Raw genomic sequence first — 24,459 nt, 5'->3', positions numbered from 1 at the left:
TTGCCCAAGAAAAGAATCAGGAGACTTTTTAAAGCCAGCACGCCATTCATGGGACCATTATTTATAATAGCTATCCGGAAAGTAATCAACTTTAGGAGAACAGCTAAGGAAATCATGGTGTTTTCTTCTTATGGAGTAGCACACAGCCATCAGGAATTATGCTTTCAAAGACTATGTAAACACCCACAATATGATGTGAAGTGAAATCAGCAAGTTACAAAATTGCATACATAATTATGATCCCAATTTTGTTTTTTGTTTTTTTTTAATATTTTATTTTTTATTTATTCATGAGAGACACAGAAGGAGAGAGAGGCAGAGACACAGGCAGAGGGAGAGGGAGAAGCAGGCACCATGCAGGGAGCCTGATGTGGGACCTGATCCTGGGTCTCCAGGATCACGTCCTGGGCTGAAGGCGGCGCTAAACCACTGAGCCACCTGGGCTGCCCATGATCCTAATTTTGGAAAAAATAAATATACGTGTGTAGTGAGCTCATGGAGGAGGTTCACTTTCTTTCCTTTTTTCTAATTTACGGTATCGGTTTAGATGATGTTTTCATGGGGAGGGAGTTGAACATTTTAAAAAATGTATAAGACTTTGTGTTGACTCCTTGAAGACCAGACAAGACAATGGCTGGTAACTCCTTGGGGGATACTGTTCAGGGCTAGCCTCATGTTAATTGCTTTTAACCAATCCCTTGCTGGCAAAGCCCCCCAGTGGACTATGTTCAGAGGGAGAAGAGAGGCACCATCTCTTTGCATCTGATATGAAGTCTGACGCTGTAGCATCACCTGGAGGCCTCTTTCTTGCCTCTAATCTGAGTGGCACCTTTTTCATGTAATAAACTCTCATACTCATGTAGATCTGCATTCAGACCTGTTTCTGCTCCAGGAATCTACCCATCCCTTCCCATGATGCAACCTACCACTTGGTGTGACTATTACAGTTTGGGAATGTATTTTAATGCCTGATAGCACAAGCTCCCACCATTATCATGCTTTACAAAACATTTCTTGCCAATTCCCAATTGTGTAAAAAATTTTTTCCAGGTAAATTGTAGAATGACTTTGTTAAACCCCTCCCCCAGCTCCCACCACCTCTCAAGTTTTATATAATAATATATATAAGAGCTCCTTCAACTTTGATGTGCATAGGAATGTCCTGGGGCTCTTGGTTAAGTGCAGGTTTGTGATCCAGCAGACCGTGAGCAGGGCCCGAGATTCCATGCTTCTGACAAACTCCAGGTGATGTCCAAGCTGCTGTTCTGGCGTCAGTGATAAGCAGTACCAGACCTATAGTATGATCCCATTCTATAAAAACAAGATGAAACAAAATGAATATATATATAGGAAAATCCAGAGAATAAACACCATATAAGCTATAAATAGTGGTTATCTGTGGGTGGGAGGATAACCAGAAGCTTTCAAACACAGTGTAAAGTCTGACTTTTACAGTAAGTTTCACTACTGTAACTAGGAAAAACAACGAGCCGTGATGGCACCCTTCTGGGCAGACATCGGCAAACTGCACCCCTTCCCCAAATTAATGGCTCCACACCAGGCTTCATCTCTGCCCTCTCTGGTTCTCAGAGCATAATAAAGGGCCTGGCCCTAAGCAGCTGCTCAGGATGGGTGTTGTGTGTAGCTAATACTCCAGCTGCCTGGAGGGCTCAATCAGTTGGTTTATTTATTTATTTTTAAAAAGATTTTATTTTATTTATTCATAGAGACAGAGAGAGAGAGAAAGGCAGGGACATAGGCAGAGGGAGAAACAGGCTCAATTAGTTGGTTTAATCAAATTCCCGTGAGCACCAAGCCAGTGCCACGCCCCTCACAGGGATTCTAATCTTTCATTATCCCCATTACCCAGATTAGATAACTGAGGCTCAGAGATGGGTAGGGACCTGGATCACCTAGCTTGACTAAATCCCTCCTAGGACAGGACCTGCTCATTCTCCTCTGCCTGTCTGGAAAATCCCCCCACCCCCAGATGTCCATATGGGTCACTTCCTTCAGATCTCTGCTCACATTTTTACCAGAATCCTACTCTCACCACTCTAAACAAAGAACAGCACTATCCACCCACCCCCCTGCCCGCTTAGCCTTCCCAAGCTTTCTTGCTTTCCAAAGCACCCATCACCATCTGACAGAGTCATATCTATTGGGTTATTGGTGCTTTGTTTCTTTTTCCACATAGGGGTATAAGCCACATATGGGAAAGGACTTTGTCCATTTTGCTCACTGCTCTGGGCTCTAGCATAGTGCCTGGCTCAGTTAATATGCATTAAACAGGTGAGTGAATGCAATCTCTGATTGCCGGCGCCACTGCTCTCCCAGAAATGCTTCCCCACCACCTGGATTCACAGCAGGGTGACCTGCTGATGCCTAACAGCACAGGATAGGCTGGCTTTTCTTTCCTAGACTCCTTGTGGGCAGTCCAAATTAGGTTCCTCCAAATCAAAGGTGGAAGGCTAGGGCTGGGGCCCACGGCCTCTCCATGTGAAAGGGATACACAGGGTAGGGCTATAAGAGTCCTGGATTTGAGTCCCAGTTTTACCACTACCCTGATGGATTGGGACAAAGACTGACACTCTAGGACAAGAAGTCCCAACGCTCCCAAGAAGGCCTTCCAAGGGTCAGGCCTGGCTCCTTCTCATCTTCTAGGTCTCTTCTCAAATATCACCTCCTCAGAGAACCACCCAACTCCTCCCAGGCTAAGTGGACGTTTTGCACCTACGTAAGTACCTCTCTTCACACCCTGTTTACTTCTTCCATCACTGTTAGTGCACACTATTTTCATTTTTAGTCTTTCGTTTACCTGTTTTTCATTTCCTATCTGTCTCCACCAACCCAATGTGAGATCTGAGGGTAAAGACATTGTCAGTCTTGGTCACTACTGTAACTCCTCTGCCTACAACAGGGACTGGCTTATAGTAGGTGCTCAATAAATATTTGTTGAATTAATGTTCTGTCTCCTTCTAGAAACAAGGAAACTGAGGCCTAATGGTGGGAAGGGGCATGCCGCCATGAATTAGTGTCAGAACCTAGAGTAGAAGGCAGTGAGGCAGAGTGGAACTCCAGGTCCGGAGACTGTGACCTTGAAGGAGACCCATCTCTCTCCAAACCTCAGTTTCCTCATCTTAAGATGGAGTGAGACAGCCATGACCATTATCCAAGAGGCCTGGGACTAGGGGCGAGACCTTGCTCATTTCCAACAATGATGGCTACGGTGCAGCATCAGAGCTCCCCAGACACGGCTCAAGCGCCCCAAAAGCCGCAGGCGGAGAAAACTACAATCCCCATAATGCCACAGGCGGCACCTGCGCACGGCAGCCAGCCTGCAGCGCTGAGGGCGCCCTCTGGCGGTAGCCGGGCGCAGAGCTCCGCTCGGCTCCTGGAGGGGCGGGGGGGGCCGCGCGCAGGCACTCGGAGCGCGCGGCTGCAGCAGAGGAGCCGGAGCCGGGAACCGGAGCCGGGAGCCGGAGCCGCGGCCGGATCGCAGCCCGCGGGGCCCGCCGCAGCCATGGGCAACCGCGGCATGGAGGATCTCATCCCGCTAGTCAACCGGCTGCAGGACGCCTTCTCCGCTATCGGCCAGAACGCGGACCTCGACCTACCGCAGATCGCGGTGGTGGGCGGCCAGAGCGCCGGCAAGAGCTCGGTGCTCGAGAATTTCGTAGGCAGGTAGGAGCGGCGCGCCCCGGAGCGCGAACTGCCCCCGCCCGGGTCCCCGGGCCTCCGCCCCCAGCCCCGACGGCGCCGCGACCTCGCAGCCCTTGGCGCTGCCCCCGCGGACCGCGCGCCCCCCTCCTCCAGCCAGACGGAGGGCGCCCCCCCAGCCCCGAGAGCCCCTTAGCGGCGGCAGCGCCCCCCGCTTGTCCGCAGACGTCGTCAAGCCACGGGCCACGGTATCACGCCCCCCTCCTCCGCCACATCCTTAGGGAAGACGGCGCTCCGCGGAGAGACACTGCCAAGGGGTCCCCCCCCAGTATGGGCACCGAGGGGGCCTGCATTACTCAGCGCCTCCCTTCGGCTCCCGCGGCCCCCGGAGCGGGCAGCACCAAGGGCAGTGCTCCCCAGCCCGGGGCTCCGCGGAAGACAGCTCCCTCCCGCACGAGGCCCCCCTCCCTAGCTGTGTCCCTGGGAGAGGACAGTCCCCGGGCCTCGAGGACCAGGCACAGCCGCCCCCCTCGCACACACCTCTGCAGCTCCCGCCGCCATCCGTGCGCAGCGCGGCGTTGGAGGGGAGGGGGGCTGGGGTGCTGCAGGGCCGGAGGGGGGTGGCGGCGGGACCGCTTCTGCTCCCCCTGCGCGCCGCCGGCCGCTGGCTCCGCCGCCGCCCCGGGTGGGGGTCCCGCAGCCGTCGCACGCCCCGGGCCTGGCAGAGGGATCGTAATGGAGGGAGAAGGCGGCAGAGGGCAGAGATGACTAAGACCGGGAAGCAGGATGGCGGGGAGGGGGGAGCCATTTGCACGACCTAATCCCCCTCCTGCCTCTGATCCTACAGGGCGCTGGGAGGCCAGGTGGCAAGGAGCGGGGGGCAGCCGCAGAGACAAAAGGTCCTGGGTTTAGGGGGGCAGGTGGGGTCGTGACCCTCCCCGCCCGGGATCCCCAGAGAAAATGGAGGCAAGGATGGCCTTTCGGTGCCGGAGAAGAGGAGGCTCTCGGGGAGGGGGTTGGGCAGACAGGGAGGAGGCAGTGACACTGGCCTCTCCACCCTGGCATCTCCCTCCCTCACCTTCTTCAGACATCCTAGCTTTCTCCCCGTGACCTTCTCCGCTAAGGAAGCAACTGGCAGGTGAGGGAGGGAAGCAGAGGCCCCTGCCTCCCAGGGGAACACTCTGGATCCAAGCCAGGCTCTGCTGTGAAGCCTCAGGTGAATCACTTGCCCTCTCTGAGCCTGTGTGTCCGCCTCTAGGAAGGAGAGTTGCACTGGATGGTTGTTCCTGCCCCTCAAATGACCTGGGAAGCCCAGTGCCAACCCTGGGGCTGGAGGGAAGGGTTCCGACAAGAGCAGCGTATCTGGGGGATGTTGGGAAGCCACCGTGGGGGTGGCTGGGCCCAACTGATCAGCAGCGGGGGAGGCCGTTTGTCTCTTGGGGACGGGCTCCCACAGAGCCCCTCTCCTGCTCACGTGACCCCCAGAGCTGTAGACATAAACAGGCAAGACATACACAGATGGGGCCCTTCCCTGTGGCCCAGCAGTCAGGGGGAGGGGGTAGGGTGGGGGCCTCTGGAGACAGAAAAGCCCAGAGGCCCTAGTGTTTTAAAAGGCACCCATGGAAATGCAGCACTTGACAGTGTAGAAACCTTATTCCTACCTTCGATCCATTGAACATGTGTTGAATACCTGCTTTTTCCAGGCTGTGTGCTCTGGGCAGGAGGCATAGGGTCAGGGAGGGGGCAGGTGACCTCAGCCCCCCTCTGCTGAGCCCTTCTCCTTCTCATGTGCCCTACACCATTCTCTGTCGGGTGGCTCACAGCAGCCCCCTGAGGCAGGTGCTATGATGCCCATCCTGCAGCTGAGGAGACAGACCCCTGAGGTTAGATGTCCCCCTACCCAAGAAGGACAACATCTATTCGATTCCAAAGCCCAGGTTCCTAACCCTAATCTTGAGAGCCCATGAGAGCCGGGCCCTGAGCTGGGCACAGGAACACACAGGTGCATGTGCCGCCGTCCTCCAAATCTGTGGGATGGGAACGCTGACCCTTGCTGCCCTACCTGCCTGAGAGGGTGGCATGGGGCTCCAAGGAGTTCATGGGTGTGAACGCCCCTTTGTAAACATGTGCGAGGGAGCTGTGGATGGTCATTTAGGCTTGGGGCCCTATGTGTGCCAGTGCAGACCTGGCCCCTGTCTTCCTGGAGTTTCCTTGTCCAGCCGAGAGAGGTGCCAGTAAGTAGACAACACAGCAGGCCAGCCCAGCCACAGCTAGCCTGCGCCCCTGTTAGTTTGGTGAGTGGAGCAAGATGTGGACTGTGCCCCCAGAGGCCCGGGTCCTCTCGTCCCTTGTGCCTCGGGGCCCTCTGACAGTGGCTCTGCTGGAGGATGTGAGAGGTGTCCAGGTGTGGGCCCAGGGCCAGTGAGGAGGACTTGGCTTGAGGTGGAGGGATGGGTGGGAAAGCATTATTTGATCCTCATGAAAGTTAGTGAGGAGGCCATGGCTGGGGCCCTAGGAGGGAATTCAGTAGTGCTCCTCACCAGCCCCACTGCTCCCTCATAGGCTCCTGACCTCTCTGCCTAGGGCTGGGTCCCCAGACCGGTGAGCATGGAAACAGCTGCTCTGCCTCCTGGGGCTTCCCAGGAGCCAACCCCCCATGGAGAGGAAGTGGAAAATAAACCGGAGGGAGCAGAGGCTGCCCCAGGCCAGCGTGGGCTCCTGGGCACCCCCAGGTGGCCCTGGTGTCAGCTCTGCAGTGGAAGTGGCACAGCAGCTGCCGGACTTGCTAGGACTTGTCTGGTTCAATACTACTTCTTCATCCCCCTTTTACAGAACAGGAAACTGAGGTTAATTCATTTAGTCATTCAGACATCTGTGGATTGTCGACAGTGTCACAGCACTAGAGATTCTAGGGTAGAAAAGACAATAGCTGTGCATTCCAGAGGAGGAGACTGAAATAGTAAACACAGGAGCACATATATGAAGATGACAATGAGGGAATGTGGCCAGTCCTCTGAGAGGGAGAAGGCCTGCTTTGCACAGGGAGGTCAGAAAGAAAGGAGGTCCCTTTCTAGGAGAGGGTAGCATCTGAGATGAGAAGCCATGGGACTGAGAAGTATTCTAGGCTGGGGGAACAGTGAATGCAAAGGCCCTGGGGCAGTAACAAAGAACAGAAAGGAGCCACTGTGGCTGGTGTTTGGTACACCAGGGCAACATGGCATCAGAGAGGTAGGCAGGGGTTGGATCTAGAAGGCCCTTAGGCTCTGAAGAGGAGTTGGGTTTCCTTTCCTTACTGCCGGAAGCTCTGAAGTAGTGGAGGGACTTGAGCTGATTCCAGCACTTGGGTGGGGGCAGCAGGTGAGGAGGCTGCCCCAGGGAGCAGGTGCCGGCTGATGGGGGGGTGGCTGGGCCAGGGCTTCCACATAGAGGGGGAGAAGAACAGTGGAGTTCAAGGTATATTTTGGAGGAAAGTCCCACAAGACTTGGCGGTAGATGGTATGTGCAGGGTGGGGAGAGAGGACTCTAGGATGACGCCAGTGTCTTTGATTCTGGGTGGGTGTTGGTGCCATTATTGGAGGACAAGAGGAGCAGGTGTGGGGGGCGGGGGTAGGCTCAGGAGGTGGATTCTGAGCATGTTGAGTCTGAAGTGTAAGGTGGGCAGTGTGGTGATGCAAGCTGGAAGCTCAGGGGAAGGCAGGCTGGAAGTGTAAGTCTGGAAGTCATCCATCACATAGAGGTGGGATCTATACCCATGGGAGTAGATGAGATCATCTCAGGGTAAGTGTAGACAGAGGAGTGTGTGCAGGGTCTCAGGTCACCCTAGCATTTTGTGAGCAGGTGCCTGCTGCCCTAGGCCATCCTTTGTCTGCCCCTGGCTGCATGCCCCCTCCTTGCGACACCTGTCCAGAACCAAGAATAAGTTGCCCCGGACAGGCTCTCAGCCTCCACTCCCCTCCGCTCACTCTGGTGCCAAGTAGGCTGACAAATGCATAGCACCTGCCCTCCCTGCCTGCTTGACTCCTGGGGAGGCGAAAGCCAGTGGGGATTCAGCAGAGGGGGTGAGAACTCGAGCTCTGGAATTGGACCTGGGTTTGTAGCTCAGCTCTGCCACTTATAAGCCAAATGACCTTGGGCGTGTTTCATAAACCCTGCTCAGCTCCTAGTTCCTCATCTATAAAATGGGGGTTATAATAGCACCTCTCTCATGGGATTGTGCTGAGTGTTGAGATAACACCCACGAAACACTCCAGGTAAGGCCTAGCATAGAGGACGTGGCAGTTCTGTTCTGCTTGCACAGAGGGACAGGCTGGGAGGCCGGCTCGGGTGCGGGTAGGGGCAGGAGGCCTCTGCCCAGAGCCCAAGGGGCGGCCTGAGAGGCAAGGTTTTGGGTTTCCCTAGTGACTCTGCCTACCCCTGCTCAGGCTCCCTGCCTCCTGCCAACCTCCTCGCCACTTCCTCTATGTTCTCCTCCCAGCACAGCCCTGGTGCCGGTCTCTGCCTCTGAGAACCCCTCTTATGCTCAACCCCAGACCCTCCAGTAGGGGACAGCCCACTCCCCATTACTAAGCTCGCCTCATCCTCTGAACACTTTGGGACACATCTTAGTGGTTGCAATTCCCAGATTTGGAGACTGAGGCCAAGGAGGATTAGGGGCTATCTAAGACATTGTAGGTTGAAACTCAATGACGGGAGAAGGCAGAGAGGAGGGACATTTGCCTGGTGTGCAAGGTGCCAGGCGCTGCAGATACAGCTGTGAGCAAGCAGGACTGATCCCTGCTCTCAGGGGGCTCACAGCTGAGCAAGACAGACAGACACTAAATCACACAAAGGGCTCTTTTGTCATGTAGTTGAAGAAGGGCACGGGGGAGCCTTCTATTGAAGAGCGGCATCATCACTGAGGCCAGAGAAGGCCCCCTGAGGAGGTAGCATTTGAGACTGGACCTGAGCAAAAAAGGGACCCAGTCAAGCAAAGGAGCGAACATATTCCAGGTGGAGGGTCCTGTCTGAGCAAAGGCCCAAGAAGGAAAAGAGCCCGATGGGTTTGAGAACCCAGACAAACGGCAGTGTCACCGAGTGAGGAGCAGAGGCCCCAGTAAGACCAGGAAGGTGGGGAGGCACAGGTGGCCCCTCAGCCGCCACCCGCACCCAGGAGCCAACTCACTGCCAGGCAGCCATCCTGTGCTCAGAGCAGGACCTGCCACATGCCCAACACACATCTACAGCTAGGCTCGTGTGCTCAACCCAGGCTGGAGAACATCTTCACCAAACCCCCACCCCATTCAGTGGCCCCAAGGAGTCGGGAATGAAAGGTGACTCTGGCAGACAGCATCTGATCCAGGCTCCAATGGAATCGAGTTTCCCCCCCAACGACCTTAGCTGAGGTCACAGGGTCAGAACCTCAGGGGAGGGGATGCAAGGGGGGGTGGTTGGTGGGGAGGTGGGGGGTGGCCTGGAGGGGACCCATCTAGGGCACAGTGTTATCAGGTATGAAATAAGAGCAGAAATGGAGGCCCACGAGCCATATGTCTGGATATTCCAGTTATAAATCAAGCCAGGGGATCGCTGAACACAATGCATTCGGCCCTCCCACCTTGACAAACATGCTTTCATAACAACCTGGCAGACTGGGTTTGCATGGAGAATTTCAGACTCCTCGGGATTCTGTGACGGGATGTGGAACCCATCCCCTCAGGCTGACTCTGTCCCTTTTCACTGTGTCCTGTAACCACAAGGGGCCCCCTGGGTTCACATGCAGACACCAGACCCTCTCATCTGAGCTCCATCCAGGGTGCCAGAAAGGATCTCCCTGACCTTGGCGGGGCAGACCCCAGAAGAGAGCTTGAGTGGGAGAGGGAATTCCAGAGCACTCAGTGTGGCTTAGGAGGGGTGCATAGGCTCCAGCTGGACACTGACCCTTGGCCCCTGGGGACCCCTTGCTCTGGAGATCCAAAGAAGGACCTCTTAAACATGGGGCGGGGGCCCTGAGTCCCCATGTCCGAGGGCAGTGCTGATTATTTTCCTGTTAGTTGGAGGAGCAGACTATCATTCCTGGTTTCCACATGGCAAGATGGCTCAGAGAGGGTAGGGATCTGTCTGAAGTCCTGCAGCAATGGAATCAGAGGCAGGACAGGAACATGTACCAGTCCCCCGCCTCCGTGTCAGTGTCTGCTCTCTTCATCCCCACCATGTGTGTATATATCACACCCCTCTGCTCGCCTTGGTTGTCGCTCTGGACTCTTACCCCAACCTGGACTGAAATCTGGCTAAGGAACCAGAGCTGTGTGGGGACAGTGGTTCTAACAACTTGGAACAGCTGCTAGGCACCAGGAAGAAGGACTGTTGGCCTTGGAAGGTGTTCAAGGCAGTCTCCTAAATGGCATCTTCCCACTGTCCTAGCCGAAGGCTCTGGGACCAGCCTCCCCTCTGTGTCTTCCTCCCCATGCATGGAAAAATGCCCCTCCTCACTCTCCTGGCATATGCTGTCCTCATGTTCACCATGCCCTCGTCTTCCTCCTTCACCAGCTCATCCTCTGAGTCTCATATCGGTCAACACTTCCTCCAGGATGCCTTCCTTGACCACCCTCTCCCCCTATGACCTGACCCTCAGTGTAGGGGCTGGGGCTCAGTTTTCTCCCAGGATGAGGGGCTGCAGAGGAAGAGAGAGGTGGTTCTAAGAGAGAACCCCCTTAGGTTGAGGGTTCTCAGCAGACAGCAGCCCCAACCACGGTTCCTATGAACGTTTTAGCTGTTTATTAATGCCTCCTCTTTTATCACTCCTGTCAGATGCATCTGGTCTGAGTATGGGGAAGTGAGGCCACTAGGCAGGATGGGGAGAAATATCTCAGCAGGTGAATGCACATTCACCTCTGACCTGAGTCCCAAATTTTTTTTAAATTATTTATTGATTTATGATGGTCACAGAGAGAGAGAGAGGCAGAGACACAGGCAGAGGGAGAAGCAGGCTCCATGCACCGGGAGCCCGATGTGGGATTCGATCCCGGGTGTCCAGGATCGCGCCCTGGGCCAAAGGCAGGCGCCAAACCGCTGCGCCACCCAGGGATCCCTGAGTCCCAAATTTGAAGGAACGCAACGCTCACTAGCACACACAAGGCACCTGGCACAGGAGTGTGCAGGTGGCTCATGGTACCACCAATGGGCACCCTGTTAGGTCCTTCCACAGCCAGGTTCTTAGGGCATTCATTCCTTCAGCAGCCCTGGGAAGGAGCTGTTGGACTGTGTCCCATTTCACTAATGAGGAAACTGAGGCTCTGAGCAGGGAAATAATTTAGTGATGGAGCTGAGATACTCTTGCATCGAGCTACTGGTGGTAATAAATAAGGATCCAGATGTAGCTCAGTATTGAATGACTTGGGAAATGCCCTTGATGAGCTATTAGGCAAACAGAGCCACTACAGTGTAGACTGGAGCCCCTTGTGTGTGTGTACATGTGAGGGGGCTTTGGGCCATCTCTCATCACATCTGCCTCACATGGCCATGTGAGTATCAATCAAGAGGATGCGGGGAGGGACCTGGCAGGCTCAGTCAGTGGAGCATGTGACTCTTGATCTCGAGGTCATGAGTTCAAGCCCCACCTTGGGTGGAGAGGTTACTTAAAAAATAAAATCTTAAAAAAAAAAAGACGATGCAGATTTCTTTCTTTTTTTTTAAAGATTTTATTTATTCCTGAGAGACGGGGCGAGGGGGTGCAGAGACACAGGCAGAGGGAGAAGCAGGCTCCCTACGAGGAGCCCGATGTGGGACTCCATCCCAGGACCCCAGGATCATGACCTGAGCCAAAGGCAGACAGACGCTCAACGACTGAGCCAGGATGCCCGGGTGCCCCAGGTTGCAGATTTCTTTCTTTTTTTTTTTTTAATTTTTTAATTTTTTATTTTTATTTTTTTAGGTTGCAGATTTCTTAAACAGGCTTTATTGAGGTATAATTTACATGCCATAAAATTCACCTGTTTTTAGTACACAACTCAATGATTTTTAGTATATTTACAGAGTTGTGCAACCACCATCATAGTCTAATTTTAAAACACTTCCCTCACCCCAGAAAGAAGCCTTGTCATGATGCAGATTTTCAAGCACCCGGCAGAGCCTCTGACTAGCAGTCAGCAAGCCCTCTGTGTTTGCCATGGTCATTATTGTAAATAATAAAATGTTTACAAGGGTGGTCCCCAGGTGTTGGGATGATGATTGCTTTTTATTTTTTAAACATTTTGTGTATTTTCTGAATTTTTTTTCAAAGGGAGAACATGATTTTTTGTAAGTCGGAGGCAAAAGAGACATCCATTTCCATCTTGAAAATATAAAGTCATCAACACTGGCAAGGGAGGGAGGGAAAAAAGGAAGAAAGGAGGGAAGGATAAGGAGGAAGGAAAAATCATAGCTTTTCTTTTTTTTTTTTTTTAAGATTTTATTCATTTACTCATGAGAGACATAGAGAGAGAGAGAGAGGCAGAGACACTGGCAGAGGGAGAAGCAGGCTCCCTGTGGGGAATCTGATGCGGGACTCGATCCCTGGACCCCAGGATCATGACCTGAACCAAAGGCAGACGCTCAACCACAGAGACACCCGGGTGTCCCCATAGCTTTTCTTTAGTAGGGAAAACAGTTGCTGAGGAGAGAGTTTGCACTCAGAGTCCAGAGCCCTGGGTGCCCATCCTACCCCGTGACCAACTTGCTCTATGACATTGGGTAACACTCTTTAGGCCAGCAGGGTTGCCCTGAGTGCCAGCTACCTGCCCTGCTGACTCCAGAGGACACTGGTAAACAGGACCAGCCCAGTCCCTGCTCTCAGGGCATCAGAGCATCAGGGGAAACCAGGCCAGGACTGCCCTGAAATGTTCAGACCTTAGCTGGAATTTCACGGGCTGCATGATGCCTGGGGCCTCCTGGGGCAGCAGGAACAGAGAGAGACTTGTTGCTTGAAGTCACCCTCACCTCCTCCCAACTGTATTTATTGGCCCACCCCCTCCTTGGCCTCCACTCCAGCTCCGTGCTTCAGAGGGCACCTCCCAGCCTCCCCGCCTCCCCCTTGCCTTCCGCTTTCAGGGGCAAGATTTGGCTGGAAATGTCTGGCCCACCAGCCCACTCTTCCAGCCGGCCCCCAGGAGACCCACCTTCCAGCTCCCTCCCTGCTGCACATTTGGTGGGAGCCCAGCCTGGGTCCTCAGCTTACTCAGCAAGTCATATTATTTGTAATCATAATAGCTACCATTTCTTCGGGCATCAAGTTAGATGAACCTCACAGCAACCCATTTTACCAATGTGAAAACTGAGGCTCAGAGAGGTATGGTCACTTGTTCAGAGCCACACAGCTCCTACTTGGCAGCTCTGATATTCAACACTGGGCGTGTGTGACATCAGAGCCTGGGAAAGAGGAGACCTGGGAGGAAGACGGCCTCTGGGTACGCATTAGCCGGAGCATGCTGCTTTCTGGTGTGGTTTGTATTCAACAGGACCTGGAAAGCAGCGTCCCTGAGTTCTGGCCCCAGATCTCAGGTCTTAGAGTGGAGTAGAGGAGGGTCTCCTCGGACCTCTGATGTCTTTCCTCCAGACCCCTCTGGGTGTGACAGTGCCAATTCACACAGGAAGCATGTGGTGCCTGGAGGTCCTCAGAGGTGTTTACTTCACCCTCCCTGTGCCTCAGGTTTGAAGGTGCCTCTGCAGATGGCAAGGCAAAGCCTCTTCGGGATACCACCATCTGTCCAGAATGAGTAGGGAGAGCTGGCATGCCACCATGCACCCCTCCCACATGGCTCCCAGGGCTGGTGGGCCCAGCACACTTTTCTCTGTCCTCCCTCATCCTACACAGGAGCCGGGTGGGAGGTACATGGTGGCACTGGCTGGAGGCCAGATCAGGCCCTAACCCCCGCTATAACAGAGTGCCGGGGACCGTGGGTCCAGGTGGAGGGCAGGAGCCATGAGCTGTTCAGCTATGCTTGCTCCTGTGAGGGTTACCTGAGCACCTACTCCTTGCCTGGCCTGTGGTGAGCATGGGAAGCCAGCAGGGAGCAAGGACCTCAGTCTGGACGTGTGAACCAGCTAGTGCTCTTTGCTGCCTGCCCAGGGTGTGAGTCCCTGGTCCCCTTTTAGCCACTTCTTCCGTCACAGCTCCTGGTGCCTCTCTGGGCCTCCGTCCCCCACCTCCTCTAGACAATGGTAGAGGGATGACATGGTCTCTGAAAGCTTCTCCTCCTCAGCAGGCATCTAATATTTGCATTTACACCTAACATTCTGTGGTCAGAATCCTGAGACCCCAGTCAGTGCTTGGAGGAGGCGGCCAGAGGGCTCTGTGGGATCTTGCATTCCTTGCTGAAATTTGGGAACTCTCCTAGAGAGGGGGTTGAGAATAGGTAGCCCCTGGGCAGCCCCTTGGGGCTGCTGAGCACCCTCTATGTAGCAGGCCCGGCCTAAGCTCTTTGCATGAAGAGCTTCCATGGACCTTGCAGCCCACGTGTGGTAGCAGATGATGCCCAGTTTCTATGATGCTGATTTAGAGGCTGAAGGTTTTGAGGCACAGAGAGTAAAGAGCCTTGTCCAGATCGCAGAATGGCCAAGGCAGGATTCGAAACCAGGGCCTCTGCCTGGCATTGGCTCCTGACCACTAAACTTGAAAGGAAACATGAAAATGACTGTTTATTTATTTATTTTTAAATATTTTATTTATTTATTCATGAGAGACACACAGAGAGAAGCAGAGACACAGGCAGAGAGAGAAGCAGGCTCCCTGAGGAGAGCCTGATGCGGGACTAGATCCCAGGACCTCAAGATCACAACCTGAGCCAAAGGCAGACACTCAACCACTGAGCCACCCAGGTGCCCCCAAAAATGACTATTAAAATCCATATTCCCTCTCTCCCACCCCAGCCCCACTAGATCCTCACCCAGCATATCTGAGTAACACACAGTTTAATAAGCTGTCCTTGCAGGCTACATGAGGGTCTTACTCTGAGAACCTGGGCCAGGACAGAGATGGGGCCTCTCCCCACCCTGCCACCCCCATCCACACCCTGGCCCCAAGAGCTCCTGGTCTGAGGAGGGGCTCTACTCCCACACATAGCCCTGCCCCTCTAATCTCTGCTTCTCATAAGCTGCTTGTCCTTTAAGTAACCCTGGGGAGGCAGTGACTTGGTGAAGCCTGGCCCAGACCCCTGACCACCCCTCCAGCTGGGCCCTGGGCTCCCTGTACCTCTCCATGCAGCACCTCATTGACCGCCAACCTGCAGGTCTGCCAGGGCCGAGTGGGCCCATCTGTGCAGGGGAGGCCTCTCAGGGAAAAGCTCCAGGGAAGGTCCATGTCTGCGTAGGGGGCTTTCTGTGGGGAGTCCCATCCTTTCCAGCCCCTCCTGTAGTTTCCATGGCAATTGCTGTTGCCATGGTATTGCTGGGTGAGAAGCTGGTGGGGGAAAGGGTGGACTCCGGGCCCCCAAGCCAGCCCAGCCTCTGTGAGGACAGATGTCCTATCTCCACAGCCCTGGGGGTTCCCAAATACTAGAGGGTCACCCCCCAAAGGAGTAATGGATGGGAGAGACAAGAACACCTCCCCACCCCCCACCGCCCCGTTAATCCCCTCCTTCTCTGTGCTGCCTGGTGCATCTCCGTTCCAACACATGTCACACTGCATTGCATTATCTGTTTACTTGTCTGTCTCTCCCACCACACTGTGAGCTCCTCCTCTGGGTAGGGAGCTGTCTGACTCATCATCTCACATCCCCAGGGCCCAGCACAGGGCCTGGCACAGAGCAGCTGCTCCCAAATATGTCCTAGACTGAATGTAATTGAATTACATAAAAAGCCAAGTCTGGTGTTTTGGGTTGAAGGAGGAGCTGAGTTTGACAGGGAACTTCCCAGGCTTTGGGGTCCAACAGACCCTTGGATTTGAATCCGAGCTCTGACACTCCCATCCGGGTGACCTTGGATGAGTCACTTCATCAAGGAGCCTCAGTTACTTCATCTGTAACAGGATAATTTCTTTATTGAGCACTGTTATTGAGCATTGAGGACCAGGGGATTCAGTCAGCATTTATTAAGTGCCCCTTGTGTGCTAAGCCTTGGGCCAGACAATGGGACACTATGGTGGGCAGAAAGACACTGGCCCCACCCTTCTGAGGCTCAGTGTTGCAAAAATGAAAAGTGCTTGCCTAGCACCTGGAAATGATGAATAACTGCAGGATATGTCATCCTTCTCCTTCCCCATTGAAGTGGCTGGCTCCGCCCTATTAGCTTCTAATCTCCCCCAGAGGAACTACCGGGCAGGAAGAAGTCTCCCCAAGGCCCAAGAGGAGGCCTGGAACCCAGCAGCCTGGGCCTATTCTGTTGTTCCTGGGACCTTCCGGCCGGGGAGTAGGGAGTGGGGGTGGGGGTGCAGGAAGCTATGTGGCTCAGGTCAGGCTCTAGGCTGGGGGTAGGAGACCTGGTTTCTTCTCGAGCTCTGTCCAAGTCCTGTAGGAGCTTGAATGTGTCCCTTCCCTTTCTTAGGCCTCCATGTGCCTCTCCGTGAATGCGGTGGCCAACTGGATCCCTCAGGCTGTAACCTGCTCCGCCTTTTCCTGTGTCCTGGGGATCCCATGACTGCAGTTCTGACAGTCTGGTCCCTGAAGAGACCTCTGCCCCCATGCTTGCGCTGGCCTGGGTGGGGCCGAGGGTGGGAGTGGATATGAGAAGAGCTGACAGGACGAGAATCAGCACCCACAAGAGCTAGCCAAAAGGACTGCTGAGGTTGACACTGGCACCAGCAGATATCTGGGGTATAGACATCAGGTCTGGGGCAGTGACTCGGAGACCCCTCAGATCCCATCCTTCAAAGTATGGGTCTGCAAGGCATTGAAGCGCAAGGAGCTCTCACAGCAGAGTCAAACAGATCTGCATCCGGAGTCTGAACACCTCTGAGCCTCAATGTCATCTGCAAAATGGGAATAATAGCACCTACCTCACTAGGCTATTGTGTGGAGTTCATGAGATATTGGCCACAAAGAGCCTGGCAGTGCAGTAGGCACTTAAGCATGAATTCTTTTCCTTGCCTCCTCCTTCCCCCATCCCCCCTCATCCTCAACCCCAGCCAGATGGGCCCTCCCCCAAGGGGAAGTGAGATGCTGCCCTTCCCCCACAGAGGAAGGAAGGGGAAAAGGTGCTGCTCTGTTTCCTTGAGATCCACTCTGTGGCCACTGGCCACTTGGGCATGTGGGGCACTCCGTGCCACAGTTGAATGGCAGTGACTAGGTTGGCAGAGGGACTTCTTGTTGGTTGACAACACAGGGCATACCTGAGAGAGATCTGGGGGTTACTGGTCTGGTCTCCTGGCAGCTCATATGCATAAATCTGTGACCCAGGGTATCTGGGGGAGGTCTTGTCCACTTTTCTCAGCTGCCATCTCTCCTGAGTGACATGAAACCCTTGAGCTAAGGTGTGGTGGGCACTTTGGGAGAGAGTTGGAGCTCCCAGTGGCAGGATGTGTGCCCCCAGGACACAGGGAGCCCATTCAGGCCTTGACTCATTGCTACTCTCACTCCCAACTCATTGCAGGGACTTCCTGCCCCGAGGGTCAGGCATTGTCACCCGACGGCCCCTGGTCCTGCAGCTGGTCAATGCCACCACAGGTATGCGCTCTCTGGACCAGCACTCGACCCGGCCTCTCCAGCGTCCCCACCTTATCCCCAAGGAGAGGTCTGGCCTAGCCGCTGAACTTGCTTGCTTCTAGGACTTTGGCACTGATCCCCTTCTGGACAGTGGGGATAAAATGCATAACGAAGACATGGCGTTGTTGTGGGGAGGGAGTGGGGAGAAGGCAGTGTTTCGGGGTGTGTGTGGGTCTATTTCCAGGGGAAGATGGGACCTAGGTGGGTTGGGGTTAGAATGCTTACCCTCCCCCACTCTTCCCCACGTCCCCTTCTGGGACAGAATATGCCGAATTCCTGCACTGCAAGGGGAAGAAATTCACTGACTTCGAGGAGGTACGCCTGGAGATCGAGGCTGAGACCGACCGGGTCACTGGCACCAACAAGGGCATCTCGCCGGTGCCCATCAACCTCCGCGTCTACTCGCCTCAGGGTGAGGAGTCGTGTCCCCGCCCCAGGCCTTCGGGCTCCCGGTCTTAGATCCGCCCCCAGGGCGACCCCCGCCCCCCCCCCCGCCCATCCTACCCCAAGCTCCACCCTGCCACGACTCCGCCCACCTCTGGCCACGCCTCTAGTGCCCTACACGTCCCCCCCCCCCCCCGCCGCTTTCGTCCCGCGTTTCCCTAATCCCGTGCACCTGCCGCCACGCTCCCAAGACCCTAATCCGCCCGCCCCACGGCCACGCCCCTCGCCTTGAGCCCGCCCTCTCGCCACCCTGTCCAGTCCTGAATCTGACACTGGTGGACCTACCCGGAATGACCAAGGTCCCAGTGGGGGACCAACCTCCTGACATCGAGTTCCAGATCCGGGACATGCTTATGCAGTTCGTCACCAAAGAGAACTGCCTCATCCTGGCTGTGTCCCCCGCCAACTCCGACCTGGCCAACTCTGATGCTCTCAAGGTTGCCAAGGAGGTGGACCCCCAGGGTAGGTTCCTAAGGGCAGCAGAAGTACAAGGCCCTGGGGCTCTATTCTCAGCTCCAGGAGGAGCCCCTCTGGGAAGAATAAATGAGGTGGGAGAGGGGCACCCTAGTGGCTCAGTGGTTGAGTGTCTGCCTTTGGTTCAGGTCGTGATCCCAGGGCCCCTGAATCGAGTTCCGCATCAGGCTCCCCTCAGGGAGCTTGCTTCTTCCTCTGCCTATGCCTCTGCCTCTCTGTGTGTCTCCCAGGAATTAAAAAAATTCTTTAAATGAGGCTGGAGAGCAGAGGCAGGTAGTGGGTGAGGGAGGGTGTGGGTAGGGAGATGTGGGAAGCAGGTGGAGTGCATGTGGTCTCCCTTGTGAGGAGAGCATGTGCAGATGTAGGTGACCCTCTCCTGCTGTCCCCTAGGTCAGCGCACCATTGGGGTCATCACCAAGCTAGATCTGATGGATGAGGGCACAGATGCCCGAGATGTGCTAGAGAATAAGCTCCTTCCCCTGCGCAGAGGTAGGTAGGCTCTCCGACCCACTCCACCTGCCCTTCTTCACCCCACCCTGTGCGAGGCTGGTTGCCCCTGACTTCGGCCCCCTTCCACAGGCTACATAGGGGTGGTAAACCGAAGCCAGAAGGACATTGATGGCAAGAAGGACATCTCAGCTGCCTTGGCCGCTGAACGCAAGTTCTTTCTCTCCCACCCATCCTACCGCCACTTGGCGGACCGCATGGGCACACCCTACCTACAGAAGGTCCTCAACCAGGTAAGGAACTCAGGCCTGGGGAAAGCAGCGCGGGGACAGGTATATTTAAATGTGTTTTGTGAAGGTGACCAACAGGGGTTAGTGTCCTCATCATGCAGATGAACAGAGACCCAGAACACAAAGCAACTTGCCCGCAGCCCCACAGCAAGGTAGCAGCAGAGCTTCACTGACTTTTCCCTGACAGGGGCCTAGGAAGGGAGTCCTGTAGCCCCTCAGAAGGGAGTGAGGATCCAGACCTTGCACTGACAAGGGCTTGGGTTTGGGAGCCATTATTAGAGTGTACTTGGCTGAAGGCCTTGCTTCCTTCTGAAGTGGGGAGAGGCTCATCTGGAGACAGGAACAGGCAATCCCAGAGGCTTCCCTAAGATGTTTCTCCATCTGGAATGGGGCTTTCAGAACTGAGCCATGTGTGTATGTGTGTGTGATGATGGAAGAGAAGCAGTGGGGAAGGCAGTGTGGTGTAGGGGCAGAACCGGGGACTCTGGAAGCCACAGACCTGACACACCAGCTCTCTGAACCTCTATTTTTGCATCTGTAAAATGGTGATGTTGGTGATAAGACCCTGCTTCATAAGATCATTGTGCAACTTCAGGGAGATACTGTGTGCGAGGACCTAGCCAGAGTGAGCCCCAGAACTTGAGAATTACCGTACCAGAGGTCTAAACTCAGAGGGTTGCCCTTTGGCCATCCTTGCCCCAGACACATTTTATTTGGCCCTCATGGTGTCTAAAAATAGTCCATTAGTCAAAAATCCGGTAATTTCAAATAAAAATCTAGACTTCTGGTTTCTATTGAAAATTGCGTGGGGCACCTGGCAGGCTCTGTCAGTAAAGCATACACTCTTGATCTCAGGGTTATAAGCTTGAGCCCCACATTGGGGGTAGAGGTTATGTAAAAATAAAATCTTTAAAAAACAAAGGAAGAAAGAAAAAGAAAGAAAGAAAGAAAGAAAGAAAGAAAGAAAGAAAGAAAGAAAGAAAGAAAGAAAAAGAAAGAAAGAAAAAGAAAATTGTGTTGTTCACTCACAAATTCAGTTAATACACCTACTGTATTCCAAGCCCTGGCCTTGGCAGCTCTCCTCCTCGATCCTGGTGGGCTGGATCGTGGCTGCCTTCTACATCTCTCAATCTCACCACATCCGCAGGTCCCATGGCACTCTGGTCTCTGCTTGGCCCTGTGGGCATCTCCATTTGTGACCATGGCTTTAACCCCTGTCTCATCCGCCTCCCCTCCCCCCTCAGCAACTGACCAACCACATCCGGGACACACTGCCGGGGCTCCGGAACAGGCTGCAGAGCCAGCTACTGTCCATTGAGAAGGAGGTGGAGGAGTACAAGAACTTCCGACCTGATGACCCAGCACGCAAGACCAAGGCCCTGCTGCAGTGAGGCCCGCCCCAACTCCTGACACCCCAGCACTGAGCTGCCCCTCTGCACCGGGCTCTCTCAGGGCTCCCTCCACCCAGGGCTCCCTGCACAAGGCTGCTGCAGCCCCCTCACGCCATCCCACTCTCTCCATCCCCCAGGATGGTCCAGCAGTTTGCTGTGGACTTTGAGAAGCGCATTGAGGGCTCCGGGGACCAGATTGACACCTATGAACTGTCAGGGGGAGCCCGCATCAACCGGATCTTCCATGAGCGCTTCCCCTTTGAGCTAGTCAAGGTAGGACAGTCTCCCCAGGGGCAGAGTGGGGGAGCTTAGGACTACCCACCCTGCCCTCCAGGACTTCCACATGAACCTTTGCTGACCTGGTGCCGATAGGGAGTGGGGCCTCTGTCTTGGCCTTCTAGGGAGCAGGAAGGCCTGACCAGCTGCCTCTTGCTCTCCTGCACAGATGGAGTTTGATGAGAAGGAGCTCCGGAGAGAGATCAGCTACGCCATCAAGAACATCCATGGCATTAGGCACGTATTGGGACCGGGGAAAGGGGCTGAGCCCTGGAAGGCAGAGGGGGTCTCATGCCAAGGCACAGGGAGTGATAAAGTGAGCCGCCCTCAGGAAGGACCAAGAGCCCTGGTCCCCCATCCTCTCCACCCTTTCTGGCTCCCAGCTCAGACAAGCCCGAGCTGGGGGAGGTGGATGAGAGGCTTGCTGTCCTCCTTTGCTGTCCCTGGGAGCAGGGCCTGGAGGCTGGACCAGCTGGGCAGAGCCCAGGACATAGGTGACATAGGAGGCTGGGGAAGCATCCTCTGGGCTTGGGCCCCCTGCCCATCCACAGGATGAGACAGTTTCCTCCAGTCCTATCCAGGTAGCTGCACAAAGCTGCCAAAACCACTGGGGAGGGCCTGGGATGGAGCATTTAGGCATTGGCCTGTGTCCTTTTATGATGAAACAGGGTCTTTCAACCTTCCAGACCCTCCCATAGTCTCATTAGGCCAAAGTGGGTCTCACTCCACACCACCTCCCTCCTTCCAGCCAACCCCATGGCCTTTGAAACAGGAAGAGGGATTGGAAAAAAGACAAAAGCTTAGCCCCCTTCAAGGACCCAGATCTACATTGTTCATGTAACAAGAACATTTAAAGCACCTGCTATGTGCCAGGGAGTGAACAAGACCAAAATGTCCCTGCTTTTATACAGATTCAATTCCAAGGTTTGGCATGGAATTTACAAACTGATAACTGTACTGGCCACGACACAGAAAAAAATCTTCTCTCTTAGTCTTAAAATAAAATGTTTTATTCCCAGAGAGGCTCTTAAAGAGAACCCAGTTTGGCAGTTTTCGTACCATTTCTGGCCAGAGAACCTTTTGTGTGAACAGAATCTTCAGAGGAAGCAGGACATACATAATTATAAGCAGACCTTGCCTTGCCCCAAAGAGCATCAATTCAATGTCCTCCATTAGAATCCCTCCCGCCCATTTTACAGATGAGGACACTGAAGCCCAGAGAGGGGTAATAGCGGGAGGACCCCAAGGAGAAATCAGGGGGTCGGGTGGGCCCTGGCCTAGCACTCCTGGTAGGAGCTGGCCTGTGACACTGTGCCCTTCTCCCGCTCCGGGCGTTCAGAACGGGGCTCTTTACCCCAGACATGGCTTTTGAGACCATTGTGAAAAAGCAGGTGAAGAAGATCCGAGAACCGTGTCTCAAGTGTGTGGACATGGTTATCTCGGAACTAATCAGCACGGTTAGACAGTGCACCAAGAAGGTAACCCGGTGGCCCGGGCCAGCCCCCCCACCTCTGTCCCCATCCTGCACTGCTGCCAGGCGCTCTTTCCCCACACCCCCCACTGCCTCCTCGGTAGCATGTACAGACCTCAGCGGGGTGGGGGAGGCAGGCCACCCCAGACCCAGACAAGGGGCCTCTCTGAAGGGGCTTTACCCACCCCCTGGCCCCCAGGCGCAAGGGATTAGACATTGATAAGACAGGTGTGATGATGGATGTCCTGAGAGCCCACTAAGAGCTCCTCCAGCTCAGGGAGGATAGGCCTTGAGGGGCCCTGAGCCCCCTTCCAGCTTTGGGAGTCCTCTTTGGAGGTTCCAGGGAGGGAACACCTTGGCCCTGCAGACAGGTGAGATACAGGGCCTTCTTGGGTGTTGCTCTGGGGGTCTGGATGGCTAGAGGGGTGCAGAGGACCCAGGTCTAGCAGGTACCCTGACTCCCCACTGTCTTTCATCCTCTCCATTCTCACCTCAGCCTCACTTAGGACCCTCACTCAAGACCCTTCCCTTCCCTTCCATCCATATCCAACCTTCCAGGGACAGAGTCCTCTTCCATCTGTTCTGTCATCTGAGCCTCACAAGAACCACCCAAGGAGGGCAGGCCAGGGAGGATGGCACCCAAGCCACAAGAGGGAAACTGAGGCTTAGGCAATTGAGTGACTTGTCCAAGGTCATATGAGCTAGCAGGTGGCAGAGCTGTTACTTGAAGCCAAGGCTTTGGACTCCAAATCTAGTATTTGATTCCGCCCTCAGCCTCCCTCCCTTTCCTCTCCCCACTGCTGCCCTGGCCCCTCTCTACCACCACCTCCACTCTTTCTGTCTTTCCTTTTCTCTTTTTCTGTCTTTCCCAGCTGAGTTCCTCCAGACCATTTGGAGGAGAGGCAAAGGATGCCCCTTGAGGAGAAAGAAAAGAGCAGGAGTAGAACAGGATGGTGGAGAGTGGAGGTCAGGCAGCTACACAGCAACTCCAGGAGGCATCATCTGTACCACGGTCTATGCAAATGGAGCCCCTGGAGTTGTGCAGTGCATAGCCTGGGCAGCTGGGTGCAGCAATCCTGGTGGAGATAGGGAATTCTGCTAGGCTTTGGAGTCAGGATGAAGTGGATGCAGAAGGTGCTGGCAAACCTTGAATTGAAGAGAATGGGTGGGTGGGGTCCTGGCTTGGGTCAGCCCCTTAGGAGGACCCAAGGCTGTGACAAAGACAGCATTGGAAAAGACAGAGAGGGCCGGCTCAGTGTAGCTGAGGAGGGGCTGGGGGGCAAGCCCTGGGGAGACAATCTGAACTCAGTAAGTGGCCTTGTATGGAGCAGAGGCTTTGTCCCTCAGAAGCCCCCTGCCCCATACCCACAGAGCCCTGGGGGATATTTGGCAGCACCTGGGAGGTGCCGACCCTGGGTGGCGGTAGGGAGGGCCGGTTCCACACTCACATTGTCTTCTGTTCTCTCTCTCTTTCTCTGTGTCGGTGTCTCTCTCTCTTCCCCCATGCCCGTGCCATCCTCCACTCCTGAATCCTGGCTCTGCTTGGCTTTCACTCCCCTCCTTCTCCCCACCTGCCCATGGCTGCTCCTCCTCCCATCCCCTCCTTCTCCCTGGGTGCAGGACGGGCCTCTTCACACCTGACCTCGCTTTTGAAGCCACAGTGAAAAAGCAGGTGCAGAAGCTCAAAGAGCCCAGTATCAAGTGTGTGGATATGGTAGTCAGTGAGCTCACGGCCACCATCAGAAAGTGTAGCGAAAAGGTATGAGGGCCGCCAGGGCGGGGCTGGGCCTGGCCATCCCTTCCTTCTGGCCATGGACTCCCGTGGGCAGAACCATCTGCTGAGCAGGCCAGGCAGCCTCTCGGCTGCCCACGGGGACCCAGACGCCTGTGCTGGCCGGGTGATTCCGGGCCCTTAGTTTTCCTGATAGCTTAAAACCCTCAGTCTGCTTATACTTACCATCCTTTTAGGCTCCCAGCTCCGCTACAAGACTTTACTCCAACCCAAGCATCCTTTTCACCGACAAGAATGACAATGGTGACAATGATGAGAAGGGGATGGCTGATGTTGATTGAACACCTATTAGGTGCCAAGCACTAAGCTCAGTGCTCATCCTTGTTATCTGACTTAAGCCTCCCCAACAATCCTAAGAAGTGGGTAGTGTTAACCCCATTTTACAGATGAATAAACTGAGTCTCAGAAGAGAAGAGAGGAGCAGGATTCAGATTTAGGGAAACTGAGGGAATAGATCTGGGATCCAGGCCTCCTGGGGTGGGGGGGAAGCTATCCCAGTTCCTCAAAACCAATTTGCCTAAAAGCATATTGGATTACTCACTTTATAGTAATCCATATGCATTTAACA

The 24,459-nt window shown here is 54.6% G+C and overlaps 1 protein-coding gene and 1 long non-coding RNA gene across 3 annotated transcripts in view; one reads left to right on the top strand and one right to left on the bottom strand.

Annotated features, from left to right (window-relative positions):
• Positions 1–935: 935 nt before the first annotated feature.
• LOC125755777 (uncharacterized) lies at positions 936–5,066 on the bottom strand. 2 transcript variants are annotated; one of them, XR_007413087.1, is made up of 3 exons: positions 4,739–5,066; positions 4,201–4,378; positions 936–1,311 (listed from the first exon to the last, which is right to left on the bottom strand). It is a non-coding gene; the product is annotated as an uncharacterized LOC125755777 (long non-coding RNA). The 2 variants fall into 2 exon arrangements; XR_007413086.1 differs by lacking the exon at positions 4,739–5,066 and having other exon boundaries at positions 4,201–4,669.
• DNM1 (dynamin 1) overlaps positions 3,413–24,459 on the top strand; it is a 45,598-nt gene continuing 24,551 nt past the window's right edge. The window contains 10 exon segments of the mRNA XM_035721095.2: positions 3,413–3,684; positions 17,194–17,267; positions 17,569–17,718; positions 18,009–18,212; positions 18,615–18,713; positions 18,804–18,964; positions 20,206–20,348; positions 20,490–20,625; positions 20,798–20,865; positions 21,968–22,106. Of these exon segments, the coding sequence (XP_035576988.1) occupies positions 3,524–3,684; positions 17,194–17,267; positions 17,569–17,718; positions 18,009–18,212; positions 18,615–18,713; positions 18,804–18,964; positions 20,206–20,348; positions 20,490–20,625; positions 20,798–20,865; positions 21,968–22,106 (1,335 nt within the window). The 5' untranslated portion in view covers positions 3,413–3,523.

This window comes from Canis lupus, chromosome 9 (assembly GCF_003254725.2).
Source record: "Canis lupus dingo isolate Sandy chromosome 9, ASM325472v2, whole genome shotgun sequence".
Taxonomy (NCBI): Eukaryota; Metazoa; Chordata; class Mammalia; order Carnivora; family Canidae; genus Canis; species Canis lupus.
Note: the sequence above shows the minus strand (reverse complement) of the source record. Positions and strands in the feature narration are given on the sequence as shown.